Consider the following 26,106-nt stretch of genomic DNA (forward strand, 5'->3'; position numbering starts at 1 on the left):
CCGATGGTGATATGGCAATGCAGATTTAGGGTCGTACTCCATTCTAATGCGCACGCAATTTTTGGATCCAGTTTATCGGAAAAAAAAGTGCGCATTAGATTCGAGTAAATATGGTACGTCATATTAAACAGCACTCGCTGAATGTTGGGATACGTACACTGAAACTTCAGTTAGGCTCTAATGTAACACAAAAATTATTTATTTATAAGACTCTTCTGCAGTCTAAATTGGAATCTGTCAATATTAATTGGGATCCCGCACTTAAACTGGCTCAAAATAATGCACTTGCCTTATTGCAGCTACCATTGACCCAGCTAGCATAGCATTAATGAAAGCCTGTTTGCTGTTGTCTCATACATTTATAACTATGTAGAAAAATGTTTTGCTCATGCATGCTTCATAAAATCTATCATTACCATTTACAAGCAGAACTTGTCTCTGTGCTTTCATACCACTTATCACGTGTTGATCGCAATGATAAAGTTGGCTGTGCGTCCTGTCACAAAAATACCTTTTTGGATTCATTTATTCTGCACAGGACATGAGACTGTAAACACATTATCAGATTATCGTTTGTTTAGACAATCTTTTTTTCTGTGTTTTTATTGCAATAGCAGTTATATGGACACTCCAACTGCATTTGCACAGTGGGTGCCGCCGTTGCCGTCGCTGTGAAGTTCCGTATAAAGTCCAAGGGCGACAACACCGTCGCCGCGCACTCCACTCTGTATGTGCAAGTGAAGGCATGCACATACATAGACAGCACGAATGTAATTCCACTCGCTGCTGCTGCCACGTTTCCACCTGCCAGCATTCTGACAGTGAGTTTCTGCAGTCATCGAGTCAGATGCGTACACGCTTGCTCATGCATGCGTGACGCCACGCTTGTTAATTTAGTTAGTGTACCTATGTTTACCAGTTTATACGGCAGATAAAACTACTATCCTTACTTTAAATAGCTGTCCACTAATTTGCTATTCAATCGATGCTCGCCTTTCGGGCAAAACTGCCAACTTTTTACATTGTACACTCGAACCTGTTCACAACAAACTCAATTAGTTCTGTGAAAAGTGGTCATTATATGGGTAGTTTGTTGTATATGAGCCTGCCGTTCAAAGCGTGCACAAATTAGCAACACAGTTGTTCTGCCGCAGTCTTATTACTAAGCGCTCACAAACCCCTCCAGTGATAAGCGAAGCTGTTTCACTTTTTGAAGTGAAGACCACTGCATTCTCACAAGCAAATTAAACTGCCTTTGAGATCAATCGAATCTGCCATTACTGGGAGAACTCATGCACGATGCCCACAAAAAAGTTCTCCATGGCACTTTGGAAATTCAGTACGGACAGCAAAGTAGCTGCGAAATTGCCATTTTACTTTCTGTTAGTGGAAACCCTATAATCATTTTTATAAATAAAACATTTGTAACGGATTGTATAGCACGAAACGTTTTTATTTTATTGTGGCCTAGTTACAATTATGCAAGTACACCTACACTCCAAGGACGCCAACGCTGAAACGAATTGCTTACGCATGTCTATGGGCTCTACAGTTGCCACTGAACAAGCACATCCTGCTAAATTTGGCAGCTTGATTCAAAATTTGTGTTTTAGCACAGCTCGATGGTTTGGCACAAGATAACGAAATTGGCGCAGCACTTCCATCCCTGTGTGAGCAAAACTGCCACTTTATTCGGCACCAACTTCCTTCTAAAAACTGAAACAAGAATCTGACCACTCACAGATGCAGGAAGGTTGTGGCGCACAATGCAGTTGAAAAGGAATGCCCTGAAGAGCGCCTCCATGCGACGTACATCGATCTCCGATCCATCACGCCGTTCAGCCAAACCTCCAAAATCACAGTTGTTGATGATGATGCACAGGCCCCTTGGCGAGTGAACCATGCTGTATATCTGCAGATGTGGAATTTAACTGTTAAAAAAAAAAGATGCCAGGGCACCAGCACATGGCAATTACTTGTAAATGGCAATTATTTATTTGTAAATTGGCCTTCAGAAGGTGATATCGTGCTGTGGATCATGCAGCATTCTGTGTCACCATCTTGGTACCATGGTAAAGAGGAAAGATCGGACCTTCATAGAGCTGCAGCACCACATTTCGCTGTGCCAAACTAAAACCAAAAGAAGCAAGCAAGAAAAGGAAAGAAAACTGGCTTAGCGATTCGTTACTGCAACAGGAAGTGCTCCTACTGGCTGACGACAATTTTAATCAGTGGTGCATGTTCCGCACACATTTTGACAGCGCTCAGCTGTGTAATCATGGTAGGCTGCATTACTGGCTCATGTTTCTTTTGTTAAAGGGCCCCTCACCAGGTCTGGCTATTTTGAGCTGACAAGCACAGTGCATACAATGTGTGCTAATGATCATGCCTGCTAAGTATTACATCTGTTGGAGATTCGTATAAAAGAAGACAAAGAATACTTCTTGACCCTTCTAAGACATGCCCTTCTACTGCACTTTACTGTTCCAATAAAAACTTAACATGGAGCAGCAGGATCTGCGACTTCTGTCATTCCTAAAAGTATGGTGCCGAAAACCTGACTTCCAATGATGACGACCTGACTGAAGGGGACCTCTGAAAAAGCTGCTCTTACGAAGACTGATGCAGCTATGTCCACAAACATCCAGACCTGGCATCTTCTATTGCTACCATATGACCCTGGAACAGCAACTATGCCTACGAGCTGCACTCCCTGCTAATGCTGCCACGAGCTTATGCAAGAATTTATCGCCATAAGAGGAAGCGCAGTGGACTGCAGATTGGCGTGATGTAAGTTATGAACGACCTGACCTCGCTCATATCATCTAGGTCAACGACTGTTGGTGAGCTGCAACTTAAACGTTCTACTAATGAAAGAGGCAGCTCTGCGACAATTAGATAGCACAATTGAACAATTGGTAGAGGACAAGCAATTTGAATTGGAACTCGAAAGCGTGGACAACTGCGAAATATCTATATGTTTGGCGAAGTCTAAAGTTATCAGATGCATAGAAGAAATGCAAAAGCCAATAAGCAATGCTCAAGTGCTTGGGCCAAGCAGTGAACGTGAAACTTGTGAACGAGAACTCTGAGCTGCTATCAAGCTTCTGAAACTGGAGATCAACAAATTTGATGGAAGTGTTCTTAGCTGGTGCTCTTTTTGTGATCAGTATGAGTGTTCTATACACAAAAATGAGCCTCTGTTCAATGTTGATCAATTTAAGTGTTTGAAGAGCTACCTTGTTGTCAAAGCAGAAGGCAGCATAACTGGCCTATCATTGAGAGATGGCAATTGTGAAATAGCTGTAGACTTGCTCAAAGAATGTTTTGGAAGCAAGAAAATTGCCGTGAATGACCATGAGCCGACTGCTTCAGTTAAAGCCTGTGGTTTCACCTGATGACGTGATTTCATTGTGACTTCTTTATGGTGAAATATTCAAGATTGTTCGAGGTCACGAGGCCATAGGTATAAAGCAGGAAGCACCCTTTTGAAAGTTGTTGTAGAAAGGTGCCTACCACCGGATATTATGCTTCGCTATTGCCAAAACAAGTATAACAACGCTAATGGAAGTAACAGTTTTTCTGAGCTTATCATGTTTTTCAAAAGGTAAGCAACAAGCAGAGAAGAAGCTTTTCTAATTGCTCAGAGATGTTCAGGCCAGAATGAATTCAAGGCAAACAAGACAAAATTTACACAACGCCGTGTCGCCTCAGCTGCTGCGTTAATGACAACCTTTGAATGTCACAAGGAAGCTTGCCTTTTCTGTGAGTCAGATCAAAACATTCCTTTGCCAAGTGTGACAAAGGGATGTCCCTACAAGAGAAGAAAGAAAAGCTTAAAAGAAGCAAACATTGCTTTCAGTACTTCAAGAAATAAGCCTGTGCAAAAAAGTGCAAGAATGCAAGGTTCTTAGATTTTGACTTATGTCAAGAGAGACATTTCACGTTTCTTTGTGAGCCTTACTCCAAAAGGTCTCAGAGTGACTCAGAGCAGAAAGCATTGGAAGACGTACAAGTCGCAAGTGCACTTTCCAAAACTGATAAGACGATCTTGCTGCAAACAGCAAAAGTTTGGGCTCAGAGCTCATGTAATGATTTGCCAGGTATATTGCCTTATGGATAGAGGATGTCAACGTACATTCGTCACCGAAGACATGACGAGAGAACTTAAATGCCAAATTTTAGGAGAAGAGAACATGACCTTGTCTTCATTTGGCGAAGTTTCGGTCCTCTCCCAAGTTAAACCAGCGTGTGGAACTTTTTTAAAGAGCTGATATGATAGAAAGCAGATCCGAGTGGAGGTCCTAGAGGTCCCTAATATTCGTAACGGCACATAATTCTACCTCCCCGTCTCAACGCTTCACGAAATAGACACCAGTCTTCAACTTGCAGATGGTGCCCATATAAATGACAGCAACAACAATATAGATGTTCTTACTGGATCTGGCTACTAGTGGCAGGTTGCGACTAGAAAAATCAAAAGAAAAAATAATAGACTGCCTGCATAGAAACACTGTTTGGTTGGACTGTGCAGGGTCCTGTCAAAAGTTTTGAAAGTGTCAGAAAAACTTTACCACCGTGATGAATGTCGTTGTGCAAACTTGCAGTCTTGATGAAGACACTTCAAAACAACTAAAGCACTTTGGGAAGTGGAGCACATGGGAATACTACCTGAAAAGGATGCTACATCATCAGATATAGTTACCCAAGAATTTAGAAGAACTGTGAAGAAAATTGGGAGTTACAAAGTTCGCTTTCCTTGGAAGAATAACGCTGATGAACTAGACAGGAATATAAAGGAAGCAAACGACCAATTTGTTAAGCTGACATGAAGACTTCTCAAGAACAAGAGTTGTTGACAAGATATGACAAAGCAATACGAGAATATGAAGAAAATGACTTTGTGGAACATGTACCGATTAATGAAGGTACCAGACCTATTTACTACTTACCACACAGGGCAGTCATCAACAACAAAAGAGAACCAACACAGATACAGATCGTGTTTGATGCATCTTGAAGGAGCCCTGGCAGACTGTTGTCTTTAAATTATGTTTCGCATGCAGGACCAAATTTGAATCCATTGTTAATTGAGCTTCTTTTAAAGTTCTGAATGTACTACACTGGGTTCACTGCCGACATTGAAAAGGCTTTTTTTGCATATTCATCTTGCTGAAGTTGACCGCAACGAACATCGGCACTTTTGGTACGAAAGTCCCTTACAGCAAGGAGAAGAATTGTTGAGACAAGTCATATGGAGGACGAATCGTGTACTATTCTTAGTGCCACACTTCATCACCCCTTTCAGAATACAAAGGGAGAAGATCAAGAGATGACGAGCCGACTAAAGCACCAGTTTTATGTTGACGACTTTGTGGCAGGAGCATATCTGACAGAGACAGCTTTGTTGGTTTGCAATAATGCAGCTAAAGTCATCTATGAAGCAAGAATGCATCTGCATAAATGGACAAGGAATTCCACAAGTATGCAACATCTCAGTGAAGAATGAGAAAGAGACGCTAGCGTCGATATTTGGTAAACGGTTCCTAAAATCAAGAAAACACTAGTTCTGGGGTTCCCTGAAGATGATATCTATGGGTTTGACACCTCCAAAATTATGCAACTCATGGCATCCAGGCCAACAACAAAAAGGAACGTAATAAAGACAGCAGCTCAGAATCATTACCAATATGACGTCCTTTCTCCGCTCACAGCAAAAGCCAAATTAATTTTCCCACAGTTGTGGAAGAAAAAGCTGCATTGGGAATTCGAGTTGAAATTTGTAACTCTTGGAGTACATGGTGCAAAGATTTTTTTTTTTTGAACATGATACGTGTCCCACGTATAATCACTACTGCAGAACTGTCATGCAAATGAATGTTTCATGTTTTTTTCAGATGCAAGCACATTTGCATATGGAGCTGCAGTTTGTGCACGAACTGAGGCAGAGAATTCAGAAGTAAGGAGAAGACTGGTGATCGTGAAATCAAGAGTGGCACTGCCGAAAAAGTTAATGCTTCCATGATTAGAACTGTTGGGAACGCCGACGGCAGCATGACTCATGCAGAATGTGCGTAGAGGCACATTGACAGACGACTAAGCGCACTTCTGGTCTGACTCAACAGCTGTTCTTGGGTGGACAAACTCACACTCTGATAAATGGAAGCCTTTTGTATCGAGCAGGGTAAAGAAAAATACAAGCCCTGAATTTACCAGGTCAATGGCAATACTGTCCATCAAAACACAACCCAGCAGGTCTGCTAACACGTGGCCTAACAGGGAAGTGTCTTCAAGAAATCACACGTTGGTGGAATGGACCTGAAGCTAATTAAGAAAGCCTAGTTTAGGCAAAATGAAATATTCAAGGCTCCTGAGAAAACTGGAGGAGAAACAAGAATATCACAGGTGACAACCAGGAATACATCTCGTTTGCTTGATCTCTCCCACATTAACAATCTTGCCAAAAGTATGAACATCACTGCTTGGATATTCCACTTCGTTCAAAATGCAAAGAATCCAGGTGAAAGGATAACAGGGACACTGTTAACGACTGAGACAGAAAGAGCAAAGAAATTTTAGACCTCTAAGATACAAGAAATTGCATTTGGTGAAGGTTACACATCTAATACTACCCTAATGAAATTTGCTCCTTACAAAGATGAAAACAACTTGATTAGAGGGGGCAAAAGACTTCAGAATTCACGAATGAGAAGCATCCTATTGTTCTTCCAGCAGAGCGAGAATTCACCAAACAAGTCACAGAAAGATAACACCGACGCCTTCTTCATGGTGGAATTCTTGACACACTAACTCAATTAACACCGAACCGCTGGATCATTAGAGGTTGACAAATAGTGAAAAAAATTATTGGTCACTGTAGCGTGTGTAGAAGATTTACAGCTTGTCGGGCCCTTGGCCCTCTCTGCAGCGCGCACGGGGGAAGCCTTTGAATCGCGCGCCACAACGGCACTCGTCGCATGGAGCATGCGCATCGACCGCGGTAGCGTAAGAACTTGCGCGGGGACTGCCGGGAAGGCGGCTGCCCGATAAGAAGGCAGCGCAGACGGCACTCGGGGCTTTTTGCGGGGCGCGGGCTTGGGGAGGCGCTGGAGGGGCGTGGCCCGTCTAGGTTTCTTTGACCGAGCGTGCTGCAGAGCAGGGGGAAAAGCGTCTTTGCATTGTGTCTGCATGAAAGAGTGTTGTTGTTCTTGTTGTTCGCTTTTGGGACTATCTGCACGCCTGGTTCGTTGCTTGCTTGCTTTCTGCACTTTATGCATTTTGTTATCGCCCGAAAGATTGTGTTGGTTGATGGTTGGTAGCAGCCGTTCTTTCGTCGCTCCCTTTCGCTTGTATATTTTGTTGCCTCGCTGTTTTGCTGCTTGCCGCTTTGCTTTTGCTGCCTTTTGCTGCTTTGCTTCTTTGCTGCCTGCTTCCTTGCCTTGTTGTTTTCTGCTATTGGCCGCGAGGCTGCGGTAATTTTGAGTGTTACATTCTATCGTAAATTAAAGCGGTTTTTGTTCCTTGCGCCTTTGGTCCTTTGTCGTGCTGGTCGCGGCTCGCGGACCCCCTGAGCGAAGGCTGAGGGGCCTTCATGTGGCGCCCAACGTGGGGTTCGAACCCACGACCCTGAGATTAAGAGTCTCATGCTCTACCGACTGAGCTAGCCAGGCTCAAAGTGCCGCCGTAGCTCCCGACGCCGTGCTCTGCGTCGCGCGCGAGCTGGAGGTCAAGAGCGCGGGAAATGTCAAGGGCGATGCAGAGGAGGAGCCGTGCCGCTACCCAGCCGAGCGAGACGTGGTGCGCGCCGCGCTCGCACAACGCCCCCTGGACGACGGCTTTCGCTTCCCCATCGTGCAAGAGCTGGTGCGGCCTGGCGTGCTTGTGCACAACGAGAGCGACTCCTCGTGGGACCTCTCGGACGACGCCTTCCATGACGCCGCTGACGGGCTCGCCGAGGAATTTCGCGACGGCAGCGGTTCCTCGGAGAACAGCAATGAGGAAAAGGCACTCGCGGCGCAGAACGTGTCTGGCAGGACTGCTGCTCCAGCCAACCCTACTACCACAGACGCTACAACCACCGATACAGCTACTGTCACCGCTGCGACCACTGACGTCACGGCCACAATCGCTTCTCCAGATGCTGTTTCCTCGCCTCCCGCCATTTCGTCAGTGGCCGTTTCACCCGACGTGGGCTCCTTGTCGGTGAGCGGCAGTTCCACACCGGGGGCGTCTCCAAGCCGGCCTCGGTCGTCGCGCTTCGCGAAGCACCGATTCACCGAGGCTCCCCCACGTAAGGTGACGCCCAAGGCACCCCAAGTGCTGGAGATCCTGGCAGCGTTAAAGTGCTGACTCATAGGATAGACACCGGATGCGCCCGCCCAATTCGTTTCAACCCGCGGCCCCTGAGCATCCACAAGCGAGCACTTCTTGATAGTGCGCTAGACTAAACGATCGCTACCGGTGCAGTAAGACCGTCTAAGAGCCCTTGGGCGTTCCCGGTTGTACTAGCACCTAAGAAAGATGGCACGGCGCGGTTGTGTGTCGACTACCGTCGGTTGAACGCTGTCACAGTTCGAGACTCGTACCCCTTCCCATCAATCGATTCAGTGATGTATTCACTTGGGTCCGCTAAGTTCTTTACTACTTTAGACTGCAGCAGGGGCTTCCTGCAAATTCCGATCGCCCCCTGTGATATTGCAAAGACTGCATTCACTTGCCATCGGGGACTGTTCGAATTCGTCCGATTGCCTTTTGGTTTGTGCAATTCACCGGCAACCTTTCAGCGTGTAATAGATATGGTGCTTCAAGACGCCAAATTCAATTATGCGATGGCTTACATGGATGACGTGGTAGTGTTCTCGAATACCCTGGAGGAGCATCTCCTGCACCTAACCACCGTTTTACAACGAATGCAGGCCGCAGGCGTCACCATTAACCCCTGGAAGGTTCAACTGGTTTCGACCAGAATAAACCTCCTAGGTTTCATTGTCAAGCAAGGCACATTCCAGCCTGACGAGGAGAAACTCCGGGCCATACTGCAGCTTCCACCACCAACAGACGTCAAGAGCCTGCAGCGGTATTTGGGCATGGTGGGCTTCTACCGCCACTTTATCCCCAACTGCGTTGACCTGGCAAGACCTCTCCACCAGCTCCTACGGAAAGGTGCCAGTTGGCAGTGGACTGACGTGGAGCAGGGATCATTTCGGGCTCTGTCGTCGGCTATCGCCGATACCGCACGTCTGCTGCTTCCCGACCTCAACCTGCCATTCACCGTGCAGACCGATGCAAGTGAGTATGGCATCGGCGCAGTCTTGCTTCAGAAGCACCAAGGAAAGCTTCACCCTCTGGCTTTTGCAAGTCGCACTCTCACAGGAGCAGAGCGGAACTATACCGTAACAGAGAAAGAGTGCCTAGCAATTGTATTTGCACTAAAGAAATTTGACATGTATCTGGATGGGGCTGACTTCACCATTCAGACTGACCACCAGGCCCTGACGTGGCTGTCAAAGCTACAAAACCCAGCCGGCCGTTTAGCCCGCTGGGCCCTCTCTCTTCAGAAGTATAATTACAGAGTAGAATACAGGAAAGGCACCTTCAACAAGGTAGCTGACGCCCTGTCCCGAGCACCACTCTCCGGGGATGGCGAGCCGGCACCCGAAGTCCTGGCTGTGGCAGTGCCTGTGGACGCCTGGGGGACACTGATCTCCCGCCAGCAGCTACTCGACGCCCAGCTAAGCGACGACCAGTGCAACTTGATACGCAAGGCACTGGACGGCGCCAACCCTGCCGGTAGCGGCAACTACGACTGCTACATGCAAGCATACGATGGTCTGCTCTTGCGGTATATACCTGCTGCCGATATGGATTGCGGTGAGTCCCCATTCCGTGTCGTTGTGCCTAGGAAGCTGCGCAAGCCTTTTCTAGAGTACTTTCATGACACCAGGCTCGCCGGTCATAGCGACGGCAAGAAAACATTCGAAAAGTTGTGTCGCGTCGCGACATGGCCGCACATGAGAAAGGACGTCTTCAGATACGTTCGCACATGTCCTACCTGCCAGACTGTGAAACCGAGGGGAGGGAAGCCACCGGGCTTCATGCAACCAGTTGAGAGTCGATACCCATGGGAAATTGTAGCATGGGATGTTATGGGCCCATACCCTAGGTCAGCTAAAGGGAATCGATACTTGTTAGTGGTTACTGACCATTTCTCCAAATGGGTAGAGCTGTACCCGCTACGCAAGCTGGATTCTAAGGTAATCTGGGATAGGTTGTTGGAAGCATTCACCCGTTTCGGTTTCCCAGCGCAGCTTATCACGGACAATGCCACGTATTTCACAGGCAGGATATTCGTGGACACTTGCAAAGCTCTTGGCGTGCAGCACAAAAGGACGACACCATACCACCCTCAAGCCAACATCACGGAGCGTGTCAACAGAAACCTTAAGACAATGCTGGTGGCTTTCACCGAGCGGCACAAGGACTGGGACGTTCGTATCCAGGAGATGGCTTTCGCCACAAGGACCACAGTAAACCGGTCGACAGGGTTTACGCCAGCGGCTATTCTTCTCGGTCACGAGCTCCGTTTTCCTATTGAGCATGCATTCACCAACGGCTCTGAATTGCCAACTTGCAATCACTCCACGTTCACACAAAATTTTTCCAGCCGCCTGGCCCACACTCTGAAGGAGGCCAGGGAAAACTTGGACCTTGCCCGCCTGGAACATGGCAACCAATACAACAAAGGCAGGCAGCCCCTGGAGTTCGCGGTCGGCGACGAAGTGCTCCGCCGAACGCACCTACTCAGCGATGCTGCAAAAGGGTTTGCTGCTTCCCTCGTGCCTAGATGGGATGGCCCTTACGTGATCACGAAACGTATTTCTAGCTTGGTATACCTACTGCGGGAAAAACATGGCAGCAGAGTAGTAGGGCCCGTCAGCTTGCACGACCTCAAAGCGTACTACGAGCGCCCATCAGACAGCTAACCGTGCTTCCGTCATTATACGAGTCCAGCAGTTAACGCGGCTGTGTCCTACATCCGGTATCTGTTAATCGTGACGTTTTTACATATGCTGTCCTTGTAGATATCCTCGCCTTACGCAGAATGCCACGCTACCACTCCAAGGGGTGTCACCAGCCTGGCTGCCACGGCGGCCCATCGCAACATCACCTACGTCGTCGGTCTCTCACCCAGGCGACCGATGTGCGCTAGCGTCGGTTGGGCGAAAAGTGCATTGTCTCTGAAAGAGCGCACGCCTTGAGCGCATGCCGATTGGAGCCGTCACGTGCAGCTCCGAACGACGCCAGACAGCATTCCAGCCCATCGCGTGCCAACTGCCCCGAACATTTTGCTTCGCAACAGCCGTGATATACTCGACTAGGATGATGCATGGTGCTGTTGGACATAGCGTTGGACATAGTGTTGTTGCAAAGTGTTGTTCCAAAGTGTTGTTGCAAAGTGTTGTTGCAAAGTGTTGTTGCATAGTGTTGTTGCATAGTGTTGTTGCATAGTGTAGTTGTATAGTGTTGTTGCATAGTGTAGTTGTATAGTGTAGTTGCATAGTATTGTTGCATAGTGCTGTTGGACACCCAGGTGGGTGTCCGGTCTTGTACAGAGGGGAGTGTCGGGCCCTTGGCCCTCTCTGCAGCGCGCACGGGGGAAGCCTTTGAATCGCGCGCCACAACGGCACTCGTCGCATGGAGCATGCGCATCGACCGCGGTAGCGTAAGAACTCGCGCGGGGACTGCCGGGAAGGCGGCTGCCCGATAAGAAGGCAGCGGAGACGGCACTCGGGGCTTTTTGCGGGGCGTGGGCTTGGGGAGGTGCTGGAGGGGCGTGGCCCGTCTAGGTTTCTTTGACCGAGCGTGCTGCAGAGCAGAGGGAAAAGCGTCTTTGCATTGTGTCTGCATGAAAGAGTGTTGTTGTTCTTGTTGTTCGCTTTTGGGACTATCTGCGCGCCTGGTTCGTTGCTTGCTTGCTTTCTGCGCTTTATGCATTTTGTTATCGCCCGAAAGATTGTGTTGGTTGATGGTTGGTAGCAGCCGTTCTTTCGTCGCTCCCTTTCGCTTGTATATTTTGTTGCCTCGCTGTTTTGCTGCCTTTCGCTGCTTTGCTTCTTTGCTGCCTGCTTCCTTGCCTTGTTGTTTTCTGCTATTGGCCGCGAGGCTGCGGTAATTTTGAGTGTTACATTCTATCGTAAATTAAAGCCATTTTTGTTCCTTGCGCCTTTGGTCCTTTGTCGTGCTGGTCGCGGCTCGCGGACCCCCTGAGCGAAGGCTGAGGGCCCTTCAAGCTAAACCAATAAGTGAACCGTTTGCACCACTACCGAAAGACAGAGTGACAGAATGCGAACCATATTCCACTGTGGGTATAGAGTTTGCAGGTCCCAAATACTACCACGCAACTACTTCCAGCCCAATGCCAGCATATATTGTTATGTTTACTTGTGCTGTTGTACAGGCAATTCACCTCAAACTTGTATGCAGCCTCAGTTCGGCAGACTTTTTAGATGAGCATTCAGATGGTTCACAGCAAGCTGAGGTGTCTGCAGGTCGGTGTATTCTGACAACTGTCTCACATTCAAAAGAGAATCAAAGGAACTAAAAGGAATCTGGGAGTGAGTGAGACGAACATGTGCTGGAGTACTTCAGAGAACACAAAATTAAGTGGAAGTTTATAGTGGAATGTTGACCTTGATGGGGCGGTTTCTGGGAACGACTCATCTGCACAGTCAGGAGAGCCCTATGAAAAGCTTTAGAGACAATTTTTCTGAACTTCGTTGCATACACACTTTGTTGCGTTGATACAGACTGTATTGACATAAGCTGAATCACTGGTCAACTCACATTTACTGACAACAATATCGACTCAGCTGGAAGAGCCACCACTTAAACCAACTCATTTTCTGATTGACCAAAGGCTAATCTCAAAAATGAAATTATGGGGTTTTACATGCCAAAAGCACGATCTGATTATGAGGCACGTCAAAATGGGGCACTCCGGAATTATTTTGACCACCTGGGGTTTTTTAACGTACACCTAAATTTTAGTACAGTAAAACCTCGTTAAACCGTACCCGCTTAAACAGCAGTTTTGTTTTAAAAGTCATTAAGTCAAATCCCCGACTCAGGGGCCATTGAGCATAATGTGTTTTGTATCCGTATAAACCGTACGAGCTTATTGCGTACGTATCGGTTAACACGCAGTGTTTAAAGTATTCATCGCGCAAACACGACGGTGCATCGTCTCCATCGGGCGGCCCGACAGAACAAGCCTCAGAGATCAGAGCAACGGCCTTCAAGAGCCCTGTGCACGCCACATCAACATCATTTCGGCACCGTGCCAGAGTGCGTTGTGGCATCGTGCAAGCGAGGACTCGTGTCATGCCGAAGCATGGATAAAAAAAGACAACGGGTGCTCAGAATAGAAGAAAAATTAGACATCGTTCGTGCTATCGAACGTGACACAAAGAAGTCGGTGCTGGCACACGAAGAAGTTGCTCAGCAGTACTGCTGCGACCGTGAAGAGATGTTGGCTACGAGCTTCAACTTTTGGCCGTCGTTGCCGAAGTGTCGACTAGCAACAGTGTTGAGGATGACACGGAAAGCGACAGCATGGCCTATTCAGGCCAGACAGTGGCAGAAGCTGCGCGTTGCGTCAGTCTCTGAATGCAATCATCAAGACGAGAACAGCACCCCGCAATGAAAAAGGCACCCCGCGACTCCTGCAGCGCTACCGCGCCTGTGCACGGAGAATATGCAGTGCCAATGAGGTATCTGTCATGCAAGTGTTTGCCGAGAAGAGGGGGCTGGCTGAAAAGCTGGCACGCAGCTTCGGCAAGTTTGAGGCCGCTGTCGTCGCTGCTAGGCCGCAGCAGCATCAAATGAAAATAACACTTTTGTCGCGTGAAGTGAATAAATACGGCATGGTTTTTTCCCCTTTCATCGCACTCTCTCTCAGTTCCCTTTTCGACAGATAAGTGGGTGATCTCATGCTATTTCGGTCAAACAGTACTACCGTTTAGTACGTACTTTTTCTGAGCTCGAGCCAACTGCGGCTTAACGAGGTTTCACTGTACACGGGTGTTTTCGCATTTCGGCCCCATCGAAATCCGGCCACCGTCGCCAGGATTCGATCCTACGACTTCGTGCTCAGCAGCTTGACACCAAAGCCACGAAGGACGACAATATTGCGGAGGAGGAGCAAATTCTACAACGAGTGAAGTAAAGAGATGGTGGAGACGAAGACAAGCTCGTCTCGATGTCTTCTGGAACCGATGGCACAAAGAATATATTTTGCAGTTACCATCAGCTCACTACGTCAATGGCACTTCTTGCAGTGAAGCAGAAGTAGGTGGCGTCATACTTATTACGGATGAAAAAGCTTTAAGACTTTTGTGGGACCTCGCTGTAATTGAAGAGACATTTCCTGGCCGTGATAATCATGCTTGTCCATGTCTCTTGAAAAAGTCTGAAAAAAAAGTATGTCGGACTATGCAGCATCTCTACCACTTGGAGGCTCCAAACTAACCAGTTTGCCAGTGGGAAGATGTTGGAGGTTCATATTGTTGCGTGTGGAAAGGAAGACAAAGAATACTTCTTAATGCTCCAGGTGCATGTCCTTCTTTTACTTCACTTTACTGTTCCAATAAACACCAAACGTGGAGTAGAAGGGTCTGTGACTTCTGTCATTCCTAAAAACATCCATACACACTGCGAAAAGAGTTCAAATTTGGAACCAAACATTGCTTGCCTGTCTCATCACAGGTGCCACGTTCCCAGCCAGAGAGTCGCCATACATTGCACAAGTGCACCTACATACATGGAGGTGCTGTGAAGTTGCTCATAGTGACATGTGACTTCAAGAATTGTTCATGGCAACAGTAGTTTGAACTGTTGCTTCAATAGACGACTTAATGTTTAGAGAAATAATAAAACTTTAAACTGAATGTCTGCATATTTTTGTTTTACTTCATAGTGTAGTAAGAGAGATGTACTTCCATCTCGTCTGTTTGTTCCCATGTCGTGCATTCACACGTGCACAGAGAGCAAGACTGCCCTTTTCTACCATGTTCCAGCACACGATAATGCCGTGATCCACTTGTGTCTGTCTCAGTGTTCGTGCAGCATTGACGTACACAGCTAGTTCGGTATCTTTGTGCAACGTGCAAAATCTCCACTGGGTGAAACGAGACAAATGTAAGAGCGCACAAGCGAGACCGTCAGTGGAAATGCTCTGGAAGCAAGAAATGTGAGAAAAAATAAACTGAGAAGGCGGGACCCATGACGGATACATCACGCAATCCTCTGGCTCCCGTATGGGAGAACACAGGGAAGGAATTTCGCTAGATGGGGCAAGGGGGGAGAGTGTCCTTAATGGCGGTGAAGCTCCCCTATTGCAATCATGGGTTTGCGGCACTAAAATATTTATGTCTCGGCTATCAATGAACCAATTTGAAAAATTCTAGCTCTAGAACGTCCCTAGAGGGCACGTTACAATTTACAGCATATAACCGAAACTTGCTGTGTGGCCTGGTGAGGGGCCCTTTAATGCATCCGAAATGCAAAATTGCTGAATGTACCATTCAAAATGGTGGAATAGTTGTATAAAAATACACAGAAGGAAAAAAAACAAGCTCATTTTTACATATGCGGGTTAATTACATCCTCTGCAGCAAAATATACTTATGCAAGGTCTCTGAAGCTTTACAAGCATGTCTTCCAAATAATGTAGAACTTCACTATTGTGGGAGAACTGCAACTGCCAGCGATTTCAAATTTGATGAAAATGGAGGGACCGATACAGCTGATTTGCATGCAAGGTTAGATGTACCTGGGATCTAGCTCTGCAGGTTAGGCTGCTCAGTGAGAATAACAGCCTCCAGGATTTCATTGCTGCCAATACCACATGGACAAATAAAGACTTCAAGGTTGATGACAATGGCAGTGAAAACAGCTCTCTTCTCATCAGCACTGCCACAGAGCTGGTATATGTTGTGACTCTCAGGATTCACTTTTGCCAGGGGCTACCAAAGGAGCCATTGTTCTCCCGAACTGTACCAATATGATCAACAGTGCCGTTTCCTGTCTATTCTTGTGCCTTAGCTTGTGTACCAGTTGTTCGTGCTCTGAATTTAGCAATCTATCAATATGAATGGACAATTTTTTCCCTGCGTCGTGAATTCCCCAAAAGTTTGCTTGAGCTGCCCATCATTTAAAAGACCACGTGAACCATGCTAGCTTGTTCCTGGTAGGTATGGTGTAGATAATGAACTGTTTCACAAAGCAGGCTACACAAATCAAGCTGAGCATGTAGCTATCGGTAAAGATGCAGTCATGATAGAATGCACACATGCGCAGAACATCCTTACGTTATCTCCATGCTTCAAATCCTTGGCTGGAACCACCCGCAACTCTGAGCTGCTGGCTTCACCTACTGTCCCATGACCTGCACAGAAAGGGGACCGTTGCACAGAACAGTATGAAAAAGGATTGGTTGGTGTACCAGTATATTGGTTAGCATAATTAGGCTATTTCAAGGAAGGTCTCATAGTATACAATGCATACTCACCTGTATGCATTCCTAACATGCCTCTATTCCTACCACAGTGCCCGCAAGCACGAACAACCTTAAAGGGACACTAAAGGTTACTATTAAGTCAACGTGAACTGTTGAAATACCATCCCAAAAACCTCGAAACGCTTGTTTCATGCCAAAGAAAGACTTATTTTAAGAGAAAACGCATTCTGAAGCGTCCACGTACCTCTAGCGCAGTTCAAATTGCCCGCCCTCTGATCGAGGAGTACTGACATCATGGTCTCATAGTGACGTTATGCCATCGGTGAGTAGAACGACGTCCGCAGACGGTGCTACGGCTTTTCTGCGCAAAATGCAAACGCGCGGCCAGAAAACGCCAAGACAGAGCCGACAGGAGAGCGAAAGTGGGAGTATGGTGGCTAGCGGAAGGAGAAACGCGCGACCATAAGCTGGTACCTCATTCTATGACGCAAACTTCGACGCTCGTCGCAATGGACCCTGACAACGACAGATTGGCTCGCGATGCTGGGATCAACTTCAGCGATTTGAGCACTGACGAGCGCGCCCTGCTGCTGAGGGCTCGCGCTGCTGATATCGTTGCGTACTGCGACGGCAGCCTCGACACCGGCTCTCTGGAGCGGGAAAGCAACGAGGGCTTCCCACGACATCACATGGATGTGGCATTCTCTGTGCTTGTTCCAAATGAAAGTTTCGCGAGCCAGCAGAACCCGCACAGCACGACGCGATAACGAAACTACTGAAACTCCAAAGCTTGCGCGGCGCAGAGTCGAGCGAAAACGAAACCTTGCGACTACCCATACTATTCAAGGGTAACGTCAAAATGTTTTTTCTTAGAATCGAATAGACGTAGACAAGTAGCATTTTCTTCCGTCTTATAATCGAATGAAATGATATTTTTAATACGAGTAGTTGAGAATTAGTAACACAAATTATGAGGAGTGCTTTCGTCATCGGGCTAGTACCAGAATGTCGCTGCGGGGTCTCAAATCGTGTCATGCATTTACCTCAATTTCTCGGTTACTAAAGCTCTGTTCGCGATTATATTGACGCCCTAGACGTTTTAGAACATTGCTCTACCAGTTTAACTTGACTTTTTGGTAACCTTTAGTGTCCCTTTAATTAGCCTTTGGAATTGGCACAGGTAAATGAACGCCTGCTGAGGTTCCTAAGCGGCAAATCAAATATTCACAGACCTCTCTCCTAATGCACAGCGTGCACAAGCAGTGACGCCAGTGGCACCATGGCAGCAGTATAGTCCTCGCCCTTTTCCTGCGGTACTTTGCCTCATGGTAACATTCAGGGGAACGCAGAGCACTATGCCATTGTCGATTTTTCCAGTGAATTTCAGAGGGAAGTTCGAAGGGTGAGTTTCATCAATACCACCACCACTGAAGAATCTTTATTTTCACCTCCCTGCCTTTTGATCTCAAGGGCCAAGCAGGTTTGTCATGGTACAAACACACGCTCTTTACCGTAGTTGCCTTTCAGCCTGATAAGGACTCCTACAGTTGAACCGTGTTACAACGAAGACGGATCTTGCACGTATATAGCTTTGTTATATTCAATATTTGTTATAAGCGCATACATGCCATGCACTGATAATGGTGAGGCAAATTTCATACATATGTTGTTATATCAGATACTTCATTATATCGAGGTTTGAGTGTACAGTAAAATCTCGATAAATATAACTGCCTCTTAAATGGAACGCCATCCTCATGGTTGGTTGGTTGGTTTTCATTATCATCATCATCAGCCTGGTTACGCCCACTGCAGTGCAAAGGCCTCTCCCATATTTCTCCAACAACCTCGGTCATGTACTAATTGTGGCCATGTTGTCCCTGCAAACTTCTTAATCTCATCCACCCACCTAACTTTCTGCCACCCTCTGCTACGCCCTTAATGACCATCGGTTATCTTCCCCCCTCATTACATGTCCAGCCCATGCTCATTTCATTTTCTTAATTTCAACTAAGTTGTCATTAACTCGCGTTTGTTTCCTCACCCAATCTGCTCTTTTCTTATCCCTTACCGTTACACCCATCATTCTTCTTTCCATAGCTTGTTGCGTCATCCTCAATTTAACTAGAACCCTTTTCGTAAGCCTCCAGGTTTCTGCCCCGTACGTGAGTACTGGTAAGACACAGCTATTATACACTTTTCGCTTGGGGGCTAATGGCAACCTGCTGTTCATGATCTGAGAATCCCTGCCAATCGCACCCCAGCTCATTTTTATTCTTCTGATTATTTCAGTCTCATGATCTGGATCCGCAGTCACTACCTGCCCTAGGAAGATGTATTCCCTTACCAGTTCCAGTGCCTCGCTACCTATCGTAAATGGCTGTTCTCTTCCCAGACTGTTAAACATTACTATAGTTTTCTGCAGATTAATTTTTAGACCAACCCTTCTGCTTTGCCTCTCCAGGTCAGTGAGCATGCATTGCAGTTGGTCCCGAGTTACTAAGCAAGGCAATTTCATCAGCAAATTGCAAGTTACTAAGGTATCCTCCATTAACTCTTATCCCCAATTCTTCCCAATCCAGGTCTCTGAATACCTCCTGTAAACACACTGTGAATAACATTGGAGAGATCGTATCTCCCTGCTTGACGTCTTTCTTTATTGGGATTTTGCTGCTTTCTTTATGGAGGACTACGGAGGCTGTGGAGCCGCTACAGACCGTTTTTTCGTAGGCGCCGCCATATTGTGAACGCAGTGGCGCCACCTATGAGCAGCGCCATACTGGCTTGGGTGAAAGCGGTCTTTTGCATGGCAGGTATACGCTCGGCGGTAAGTTCTGGCGTTTGTTTTCACGGTCGTGCGGTCTGTTTGGTATGACGTGCGTCTTCTATCTACTAAACGGTTCTGTGAGACGTGCTGGAGTGGTTTAAGGCGTCATGGCCGGAATTTCTGCTGGTGTTGAGATGGATGGAACACGCAGCGCAATGTGTGCTCGCATATTTGAGCCTACAATGAGCCTCGGAGATCAATTGTGTATTTCTAAATGTTCCAATCACTAATGTGACCTGCTGTTTAGGAGCCATAAAACATGTGCGACGATCCTAACAGTGTGGGTACTGTTTTGCTACGATCGGAGCTGTGCTGTTTGACAAGCGTTCAAACTGTTCACTGCAGGTTACATTGCGTGACTACTTGGTTGGATGGATGAGGTTTCCAGCCATGAATAAAATAGTTTTGGCTAGTAATAGCAGCATACCTTACAGTCTGAATTAAGCTTGTCCAGCAAAGCGACCGTTTACGAACTGCGCGAGCGTCCTAAGCAGTAGTAGGTGCTGGATTACAGATATCTTTGTTCTGTATAGCGCATGGTCCAAGCATACGGCATCAGCGGTTATATATTTACAAACGTGCGGCGTTGGTCTGTTTTCTCTTGCTTTTTAGAGAAAGAAGATGATAACCAATTTTTTTTTTTCGGTTGTGTTCGTTCAGTTCTTTACGACGCAGTTACACGTATTACGGAAATTTTGCGCTCAAAAATAGCCATCGCATTCATTTTATGCGAACCCTCTCATATATTATGGCTGTATACAGGCCAAAAAGGCAATGCCGAAGCACACAGCTTATGTGCGTATCGTGCTGGCTCACCAACCGCAGTGGTCGCTGTGTTGAGCAGCGCCATGGGCCTCATGCAGCAAGGCTAGCATAGACATATGATAATTTCAAGCATACTAGACTTGAAATGCGTGAGAACGATGCCAGTGTATCACAAATATTTGATAGCGCCTGCCGCTCTGATGTTTCGTGGTTGCCTTAGGTTGGCCGTGCACGAGCATGCGTTCTTATGTTTTATGTTTTACTGCCTACGCCAATCGATCAGGCAGTGAGCTGATTTACCATTTAATATTGGTAATACAGAGACACCGGTTTTCTTTGTTTAATTAAAATCGATATAAGCAAAATAGTAAACAACACATACACGCACCGCGACTGATAATGCTCGTACACCGCGGCTGATTATGCATGTCACACTTTTGCGCCCCCAAGACATATTTCTGCCTACAGTAGTTACCGATGCACCGGAAGGCTTCCCTTATGACCTTATATCAACGAACAGGGCGTAAATTTCACAAAGTAAGATCTAAAACATCTTGAAATCGTTCCGCAGCATGCGACAGCAATAGTTTCAAGCAGCGCCGCGCCGGATCGCCCAAGCCAGAGAGGAGGAAAGGCTCTCCGCGCGCCCTTTCCTCCTCGCTCGATGAAACGGTCTATAGATATCTTTCAGTATTTTTACATACGGCTCGTCTACGCCCTGATTCCGTAATGCCTCCATGACTGCTGAGGTTTCGACAGAATCAAACCCTTTCTTGTAATGAATGAAAGCTATATATAAGGGTTGGTTATATTTCGCACATTTCTCTATCGCCTGATTGATAGTGTGAATATGATCTATTGTTGAGTAGCCTTTACGGAATCCTGCCTGGTCCTTTGCTTGACAGAAGTCTGAGGTGTTTCTGATTCTATTTGCGATTACCTTAGTAAATAGTTTGTAGGCAACGGTGTGGGGTCTGATGTGGGAATTCTCCCACCGTACTCTTGGGACAAAGGAACGACAACACAGTAGTGCAAACAATCACAAGGGCATTTATTGCACCTTTCATACATCAATGCCTGCTAGCCGAGTTGCTATCCACAAAACAGGCCGATGGGCGCGCCATAAATCTAGAAGTCCGACTCACCGCGTCCTCGCGAGCGAATATGTTCGCCCCATGCTGGATCCCAACGCCTGGTCGTTCGCGTGTATAGTCACGCGAATCGTGGCGTGTTCGAAGGCGGCCACGCGAGGCGGTCTCGCAGATGCATCGGTCGCCGCGCGCGCGGAATGTCCGCGCTGTTCGGCGACCCGCCGGGGAAGCGGGACGCAGCACGCGCGGCACGTCCGTGCGGCTCATTGTCTCGAACCCAAGAGAGAGCGCCTTGTCTTTCCCGAACCCAATTAACCGCGCAGCGGCGCGACGTTCGCGCCATCTCTCGGACTGCGCTTCAACCCATCGACCGCGCTGACGTCACGCAGGCCACGCGGCGAAGCGGGACCACAGGAGATGCGCTATGCGGGAAAAACATCAGGGGAGGCGCGAGGGTCGCGCATCCCCACATCCCCCCCAACCTTAAATCACTTCTTATTCCGGCGAAACGTGACACGGTCTAACATTAACCCGTGCTTCGCGAACAGGGTGATACATGCAACAGTGGTCGCGCTGAGGAAATTTCCACATGCTGGCCATAGCATGCGAGCCGACATTGTCCTTGGGTGCACCGCTGGCGTCCGCCGGTCACAGCAGCGGCTTTGCAGCCTCGACGGCACGATCCCAGGCCAGGACTCCGGAGACGACGACGCAGTAGTCGGTACGAGCAAGCGTCGCTCGCGCCGACTCGCCCTGCTGGCGGGAGCCGCAGTAGCTGTCGGTGACCGCCGGCTCTTTTGTCTGCCGCTGAGGGTTGTGAGCTGGATACAGGAGGCCGCCGAAGTCGCCGCGCCGAACTGGCCACAGCATCACCATCGCCCGGGGTGGCTCGATCGTAGTCCGGGGTAACAGCGCAGACAATGTGCAGGTGACGGCAAACCAGGGGTGACTCCAATCACGCTGCGTAAACTCAACACACTCGGCAAACACTAAAGTAGTGCAAGGGAGAGGAATTCTGCATGCGTATCGCCCACGTGGTACGATGTTCAACTCGGCTAGCAAAAGATCGGGCAGCTACTCAAATGCTAAGTTCACGTGAACGAAGCTCGCTTCCTTGAGTCGATCGAGTAATTTCAATTCGTGCGAGGCTAACTAGAATGAGGTAAGCAAAGTGCAACACCTCAACGCCACGGTCCACCAGGTTGTGTCCATCCACATGCGACAGGCAGCTTCGTAAAGCCTTAGGCCTAAAGCGTCGCTACTCTGACAACAACCGGCATCCAACAAACAACACCCAAAATGAGCACAAAACAGGCAGCCACGAGGAGACGTCAGCTCTGTGAGGTGGTCCTACTCCGCTCGGTGCACACAGCATCCGAGTTGACGGCGCCCACCGTCCCAGATGGTGTCGGAGCGCCCGGTGCCAGGCCGCAATACCAGTCAGCCCGTAGTGGCACCCGTGGCCCGCGGCCACCCGGCTCCCAGAGCCGCGACTTCATCCGAGTCAAAGAGATAGAAGAAGCTATTTACATAAGATCGAAATTCGGACCACCCACGAGGCTTCCGTACTCACTCGCTTCAGGCTTGCCATTGCTCCCCAGGCGCTATAGCTCGCTCTCCCAGAATGCAGACCACGTGGCTCTCGTACAGACGAATGTCATTAAAAAAAACACTTGCGAAAAGGCTTAGTATGTTGACATGTTCAAACACACTACAGCCACCGCCGCCTCGCTCAAGAAAGCACGCCGCTGACGCTAGCGATCAAAATCCACGCTAGGCCTACGCTTCGGTTCAAACAAAGGTCTCGAACGAAGCAACACTTAAAATTATCGTCCGATGCCCCAAGAGCCCCACGTTGGGCGCCAGATGTGGGGTCTGATGTGGGAATTCTCCCACCGTACTCTTGGGACAAAGGAATGACAACACAGTAGTGCAAACAATCACAAGGGCATTTATTGCACCTTTCATACATCAATGCCTGCTAGCCGAGTTGCTATCCACAAAACAGGCCGATGGGCGCGCGATAAATCTAGAAGTCCGACTCACCGCGTCCTCGCGGGCGAATATGTTCGCCCCATGCTGGATCCCAACGCCTGGTCGTTCGCGTGTATAGTCACGCGAATCGTGGCGCGTTCGAAGGCGGCCACGCGAGGCGGTCTCGCAGATGCATCGGTCGCCGCGCGCGCGGAATGTCCGCGCTGTTCGGCGACCTGCCGGGGAAGCGGGACGCAGCACGCGCGGCACGTCCGTGCGGCTCGTTGTCTCGAACCCAAGAGAGAGCGCCTTGTCTTTCCCGAACCCAAGTAACCGCGCAGCGGCGCGACGTTCGCGCCATCTCTCGGACTGCGCTTCAACCCATCGACCGCGCTGACGTCACGCAGGCCACGCGGCGAAGCGGGACCACAGGAGACGCGCTATGCGGGAAAAACATCAGGGGAGGCGCGAGGGTCGCGCATCCCCACAACGGACAGTAAGCTGATCGGTCTATAATTTTTCAAGTCTTTGGTGTCCCCTTTCTTATGGATTAGGATTATGTTAGCGTTCTTCCAAGATTCCGGTACGCTCGAAGTCATGAGGCATCGTGTATACAGGGTGGCCAGTTTCTCTAGAACAATCTGCCCACCATCCTTCAACAAATCTGCTGTTACCTGATCCTCCCCTGCTGCCTTCGCCCTTTGCACAGCTCCCAAGGCTTTCTTTACTTCTTCCGACATTACCTGTGGAATTTCGAATTCCTCTAGACTGTCCTCCATTGTCGTCGTGGGTGCCAGTGGCACTGTATAAATCCCTATAGAACTCCCAGCCACTTGAACTATCTCATCCATATTAGTAATGATACTGCCAGCTTTGTCTCTTAACGCATACATCTGATTCTTGGCAATTCCTAGTTTCTTCACTGTTCCTGAGAGCATGTTCAATTCTATCCATATTATACTTCCTTATGTCAGCTGTCTTACGCTTGTTGATTAACTTAGAAAGTTCTGCCGATTCTATTTTAGCTGTAGGGTTAGAGGCTTTCATACATTGGCGTTTCTTGATCAGATCTTTCGTCTCCTGCGATAGTTTACTGGTATCCTGCCCAACGGAGTTACCACCGACTTCCATTGCACACTCCTTAATGATGCCCACAAGATTGTCATTCATTGCTTCAACACTAAGGTCTTCTTCCTGAGATAAAGCGGAATACCTGTTCTGTAGCTTGATCTGGAATTCCTCTATTTTCCCTCTTATCGCTAACTCATTGATCGGCTTCTTATGTACCAGTTTCTTCTGTTCCCTCCTCAAGTCAACGCTAATTCAAGTTCTTACTATCCTATGGTCACTGCAGCGCACCTTGCCGAGCATGTCCACATCTTGTATGATGCCAGGGTTAGCACAGAGTATAAAGTCTATTTCATTTCTAGTCTTGCCATTCGGGCTCCTCCACGTCCACTTTCGCCTATCCTGCTTGCGGAAGAAGGTATTCATCATCTGCATATTATTCTGTTCTGCAAACTCTACTAATAACTCTGCCCTGCTATTCCTAGAGCCTATGCCACATTCCTCCACTGACTTGTCTCCAGCCTGCTTCTTGTCTACCCTGGCATTGATGTCGCCCATCAGTATAGTGTATTTTGTTTTTACTTTACCCATCGCCGATTCCATGTCTTCATAGAAGCTTTTGACTTCCTGGTCATCATGACTGGATGTAGGGGAATTGCATTCGTGCAATTGTATTCAGCTTTGTCTCTCAGTAAATGGAACTCCTGATAAACAGAACCAATTTCCCTGGTCCCTTGAGGTTCCACTTAAAGAGAGTCCTTTGTATATACTACCTGCCTGTTCTGTGGCAGCAATGGCGCAGTGAAACTTCTCATGAATTCAGTCTATTAATTGTGCAGTCTCCATAAGAAGCTAGTGCTTGTACTTTGTATTCTGTGCACAAGGAACAATTTGAATTGTTTTTTTCAGTGACCACGTATGCAGCTTGCTTAGTTCTTAATAGCACAGCCAGTAGCAGTCAGCTTGAGGCAAGCATTGCCCATGGCAACAGGAATGGGCATCAGCAGTTCATGAGGTAACAGGCGCACAACGCTGAATTCTAAACTCCACAATGTGTGCCCTTCACATTTTAAGCTACGCAGTAAAGATTTGACTGGTCTAACAAGCATTAGTACTCTGATGACAGCTAGGTATTCAGCAAGGTTGGGGCTTCAGCCTACACAAGCCTGCAAGTCATTGGTTTGAATCCCACTAGATGACAAGCTCAGGGAAATTTTTTTGCAAGCAAAGTAAAGCGATCACATTCAAGGGTGCCGCTATGTTCACAGCACTGCTAGTGTGAGTGATGTGCATGTGTACCTGTCTAGTATACAGAGCAGCTAATCGCCATTGACTGCTGTCGTATCCAGAGAACACTGAGGCAGCCTCGTCCTAGTCGCCAGCATAATCTGTTGATATACTTTGCTTCCACCATGTAACCCAGCAACAGCTTATACACTATTCCTTGAGCTAAAAGCCTGACTGTCTCATACAGCCCAAACATCATACACACTGTTATAAGAGGGACGCAAATTAACACACATACACAAAAGAAGTATAGAGAGGACAAGTGGCATATGCTCTCTGTGCTTTGTTAGGATCACCGAAATCAAGACTGCTACTCACCAAGGCGGATGGTTATCATCTTTGTCAATGCCTCCGCCCAATTGTCAGACCAGACACCACACGCAAGAGCAGCATCACATCAGGGAGGAGCTTTGCGCCCATCCTAACGCTCTTGCATGCACAATTATTCTAACAACAAATAAAATTTGGAGTCTGATATCTCGCAGCACAGACACACTAGAAGGATTCTTCCAACTGATACTGTGCAGAGACACGACAGCCTCTAACTTTTCAATACAAACATACCTCCTTAATGCAGT

The 26,106-nt window shown here is 47.8% G+C and overlaps 1 protein-coding gene and 1 non-coding gene across 3 annotated transcripts in view; both read right to left on the reverse strand.

Moving 5' to 3' along the window:
* Positions 1-26,106, reverse strand: part of LOC135920431 (caspase-7-like) — an 85,911-nt gene that overhangs the window by 33,356 nt on the left and 26,449 nt on the right. For both annotated transcript variants that reach the window (XM_065454699.2, XM_065454698.2), the window contains exons 3-4: positions 16,368-16,444; positions 1,742-1,912 (exon numbers count right to left, since the gene is read on the reverse strand). In XM_065454699.2, coding sequence (XP_065310771.1) covers positions 1,742-1,912; positions 16,368-16,444 — 248 coding nt within the window. The remainder of the gene's footprint in view (positions 1-1,741; positions 1,913-16,367; positions 16,445-26,106) is intronic.
* Positions 7,598-7,670, reverse strand: TRNAK-CUU (transfer RNA lysine (anticodon CUU)). The gene has a single exon. It is a non-coding gene; the product is annotated as a tRNA-Lys (tRNA).

Source organism: Dermacentor albipictus, chromosome 2, assembly GCF_038994185.2.
Source record: "Dermacentor albipictus isolate Rhodes 1998 colony chromosome 2, USDA_Dalb.pri_finalv2, whole genome shotgun sequence".
Lineage (NCBI taxonomy): Eukaryota > Metazoa > Arthropoda > Arachnida > Ixodida > Ixodidae > Dermacentor > Dermacentor albipictus.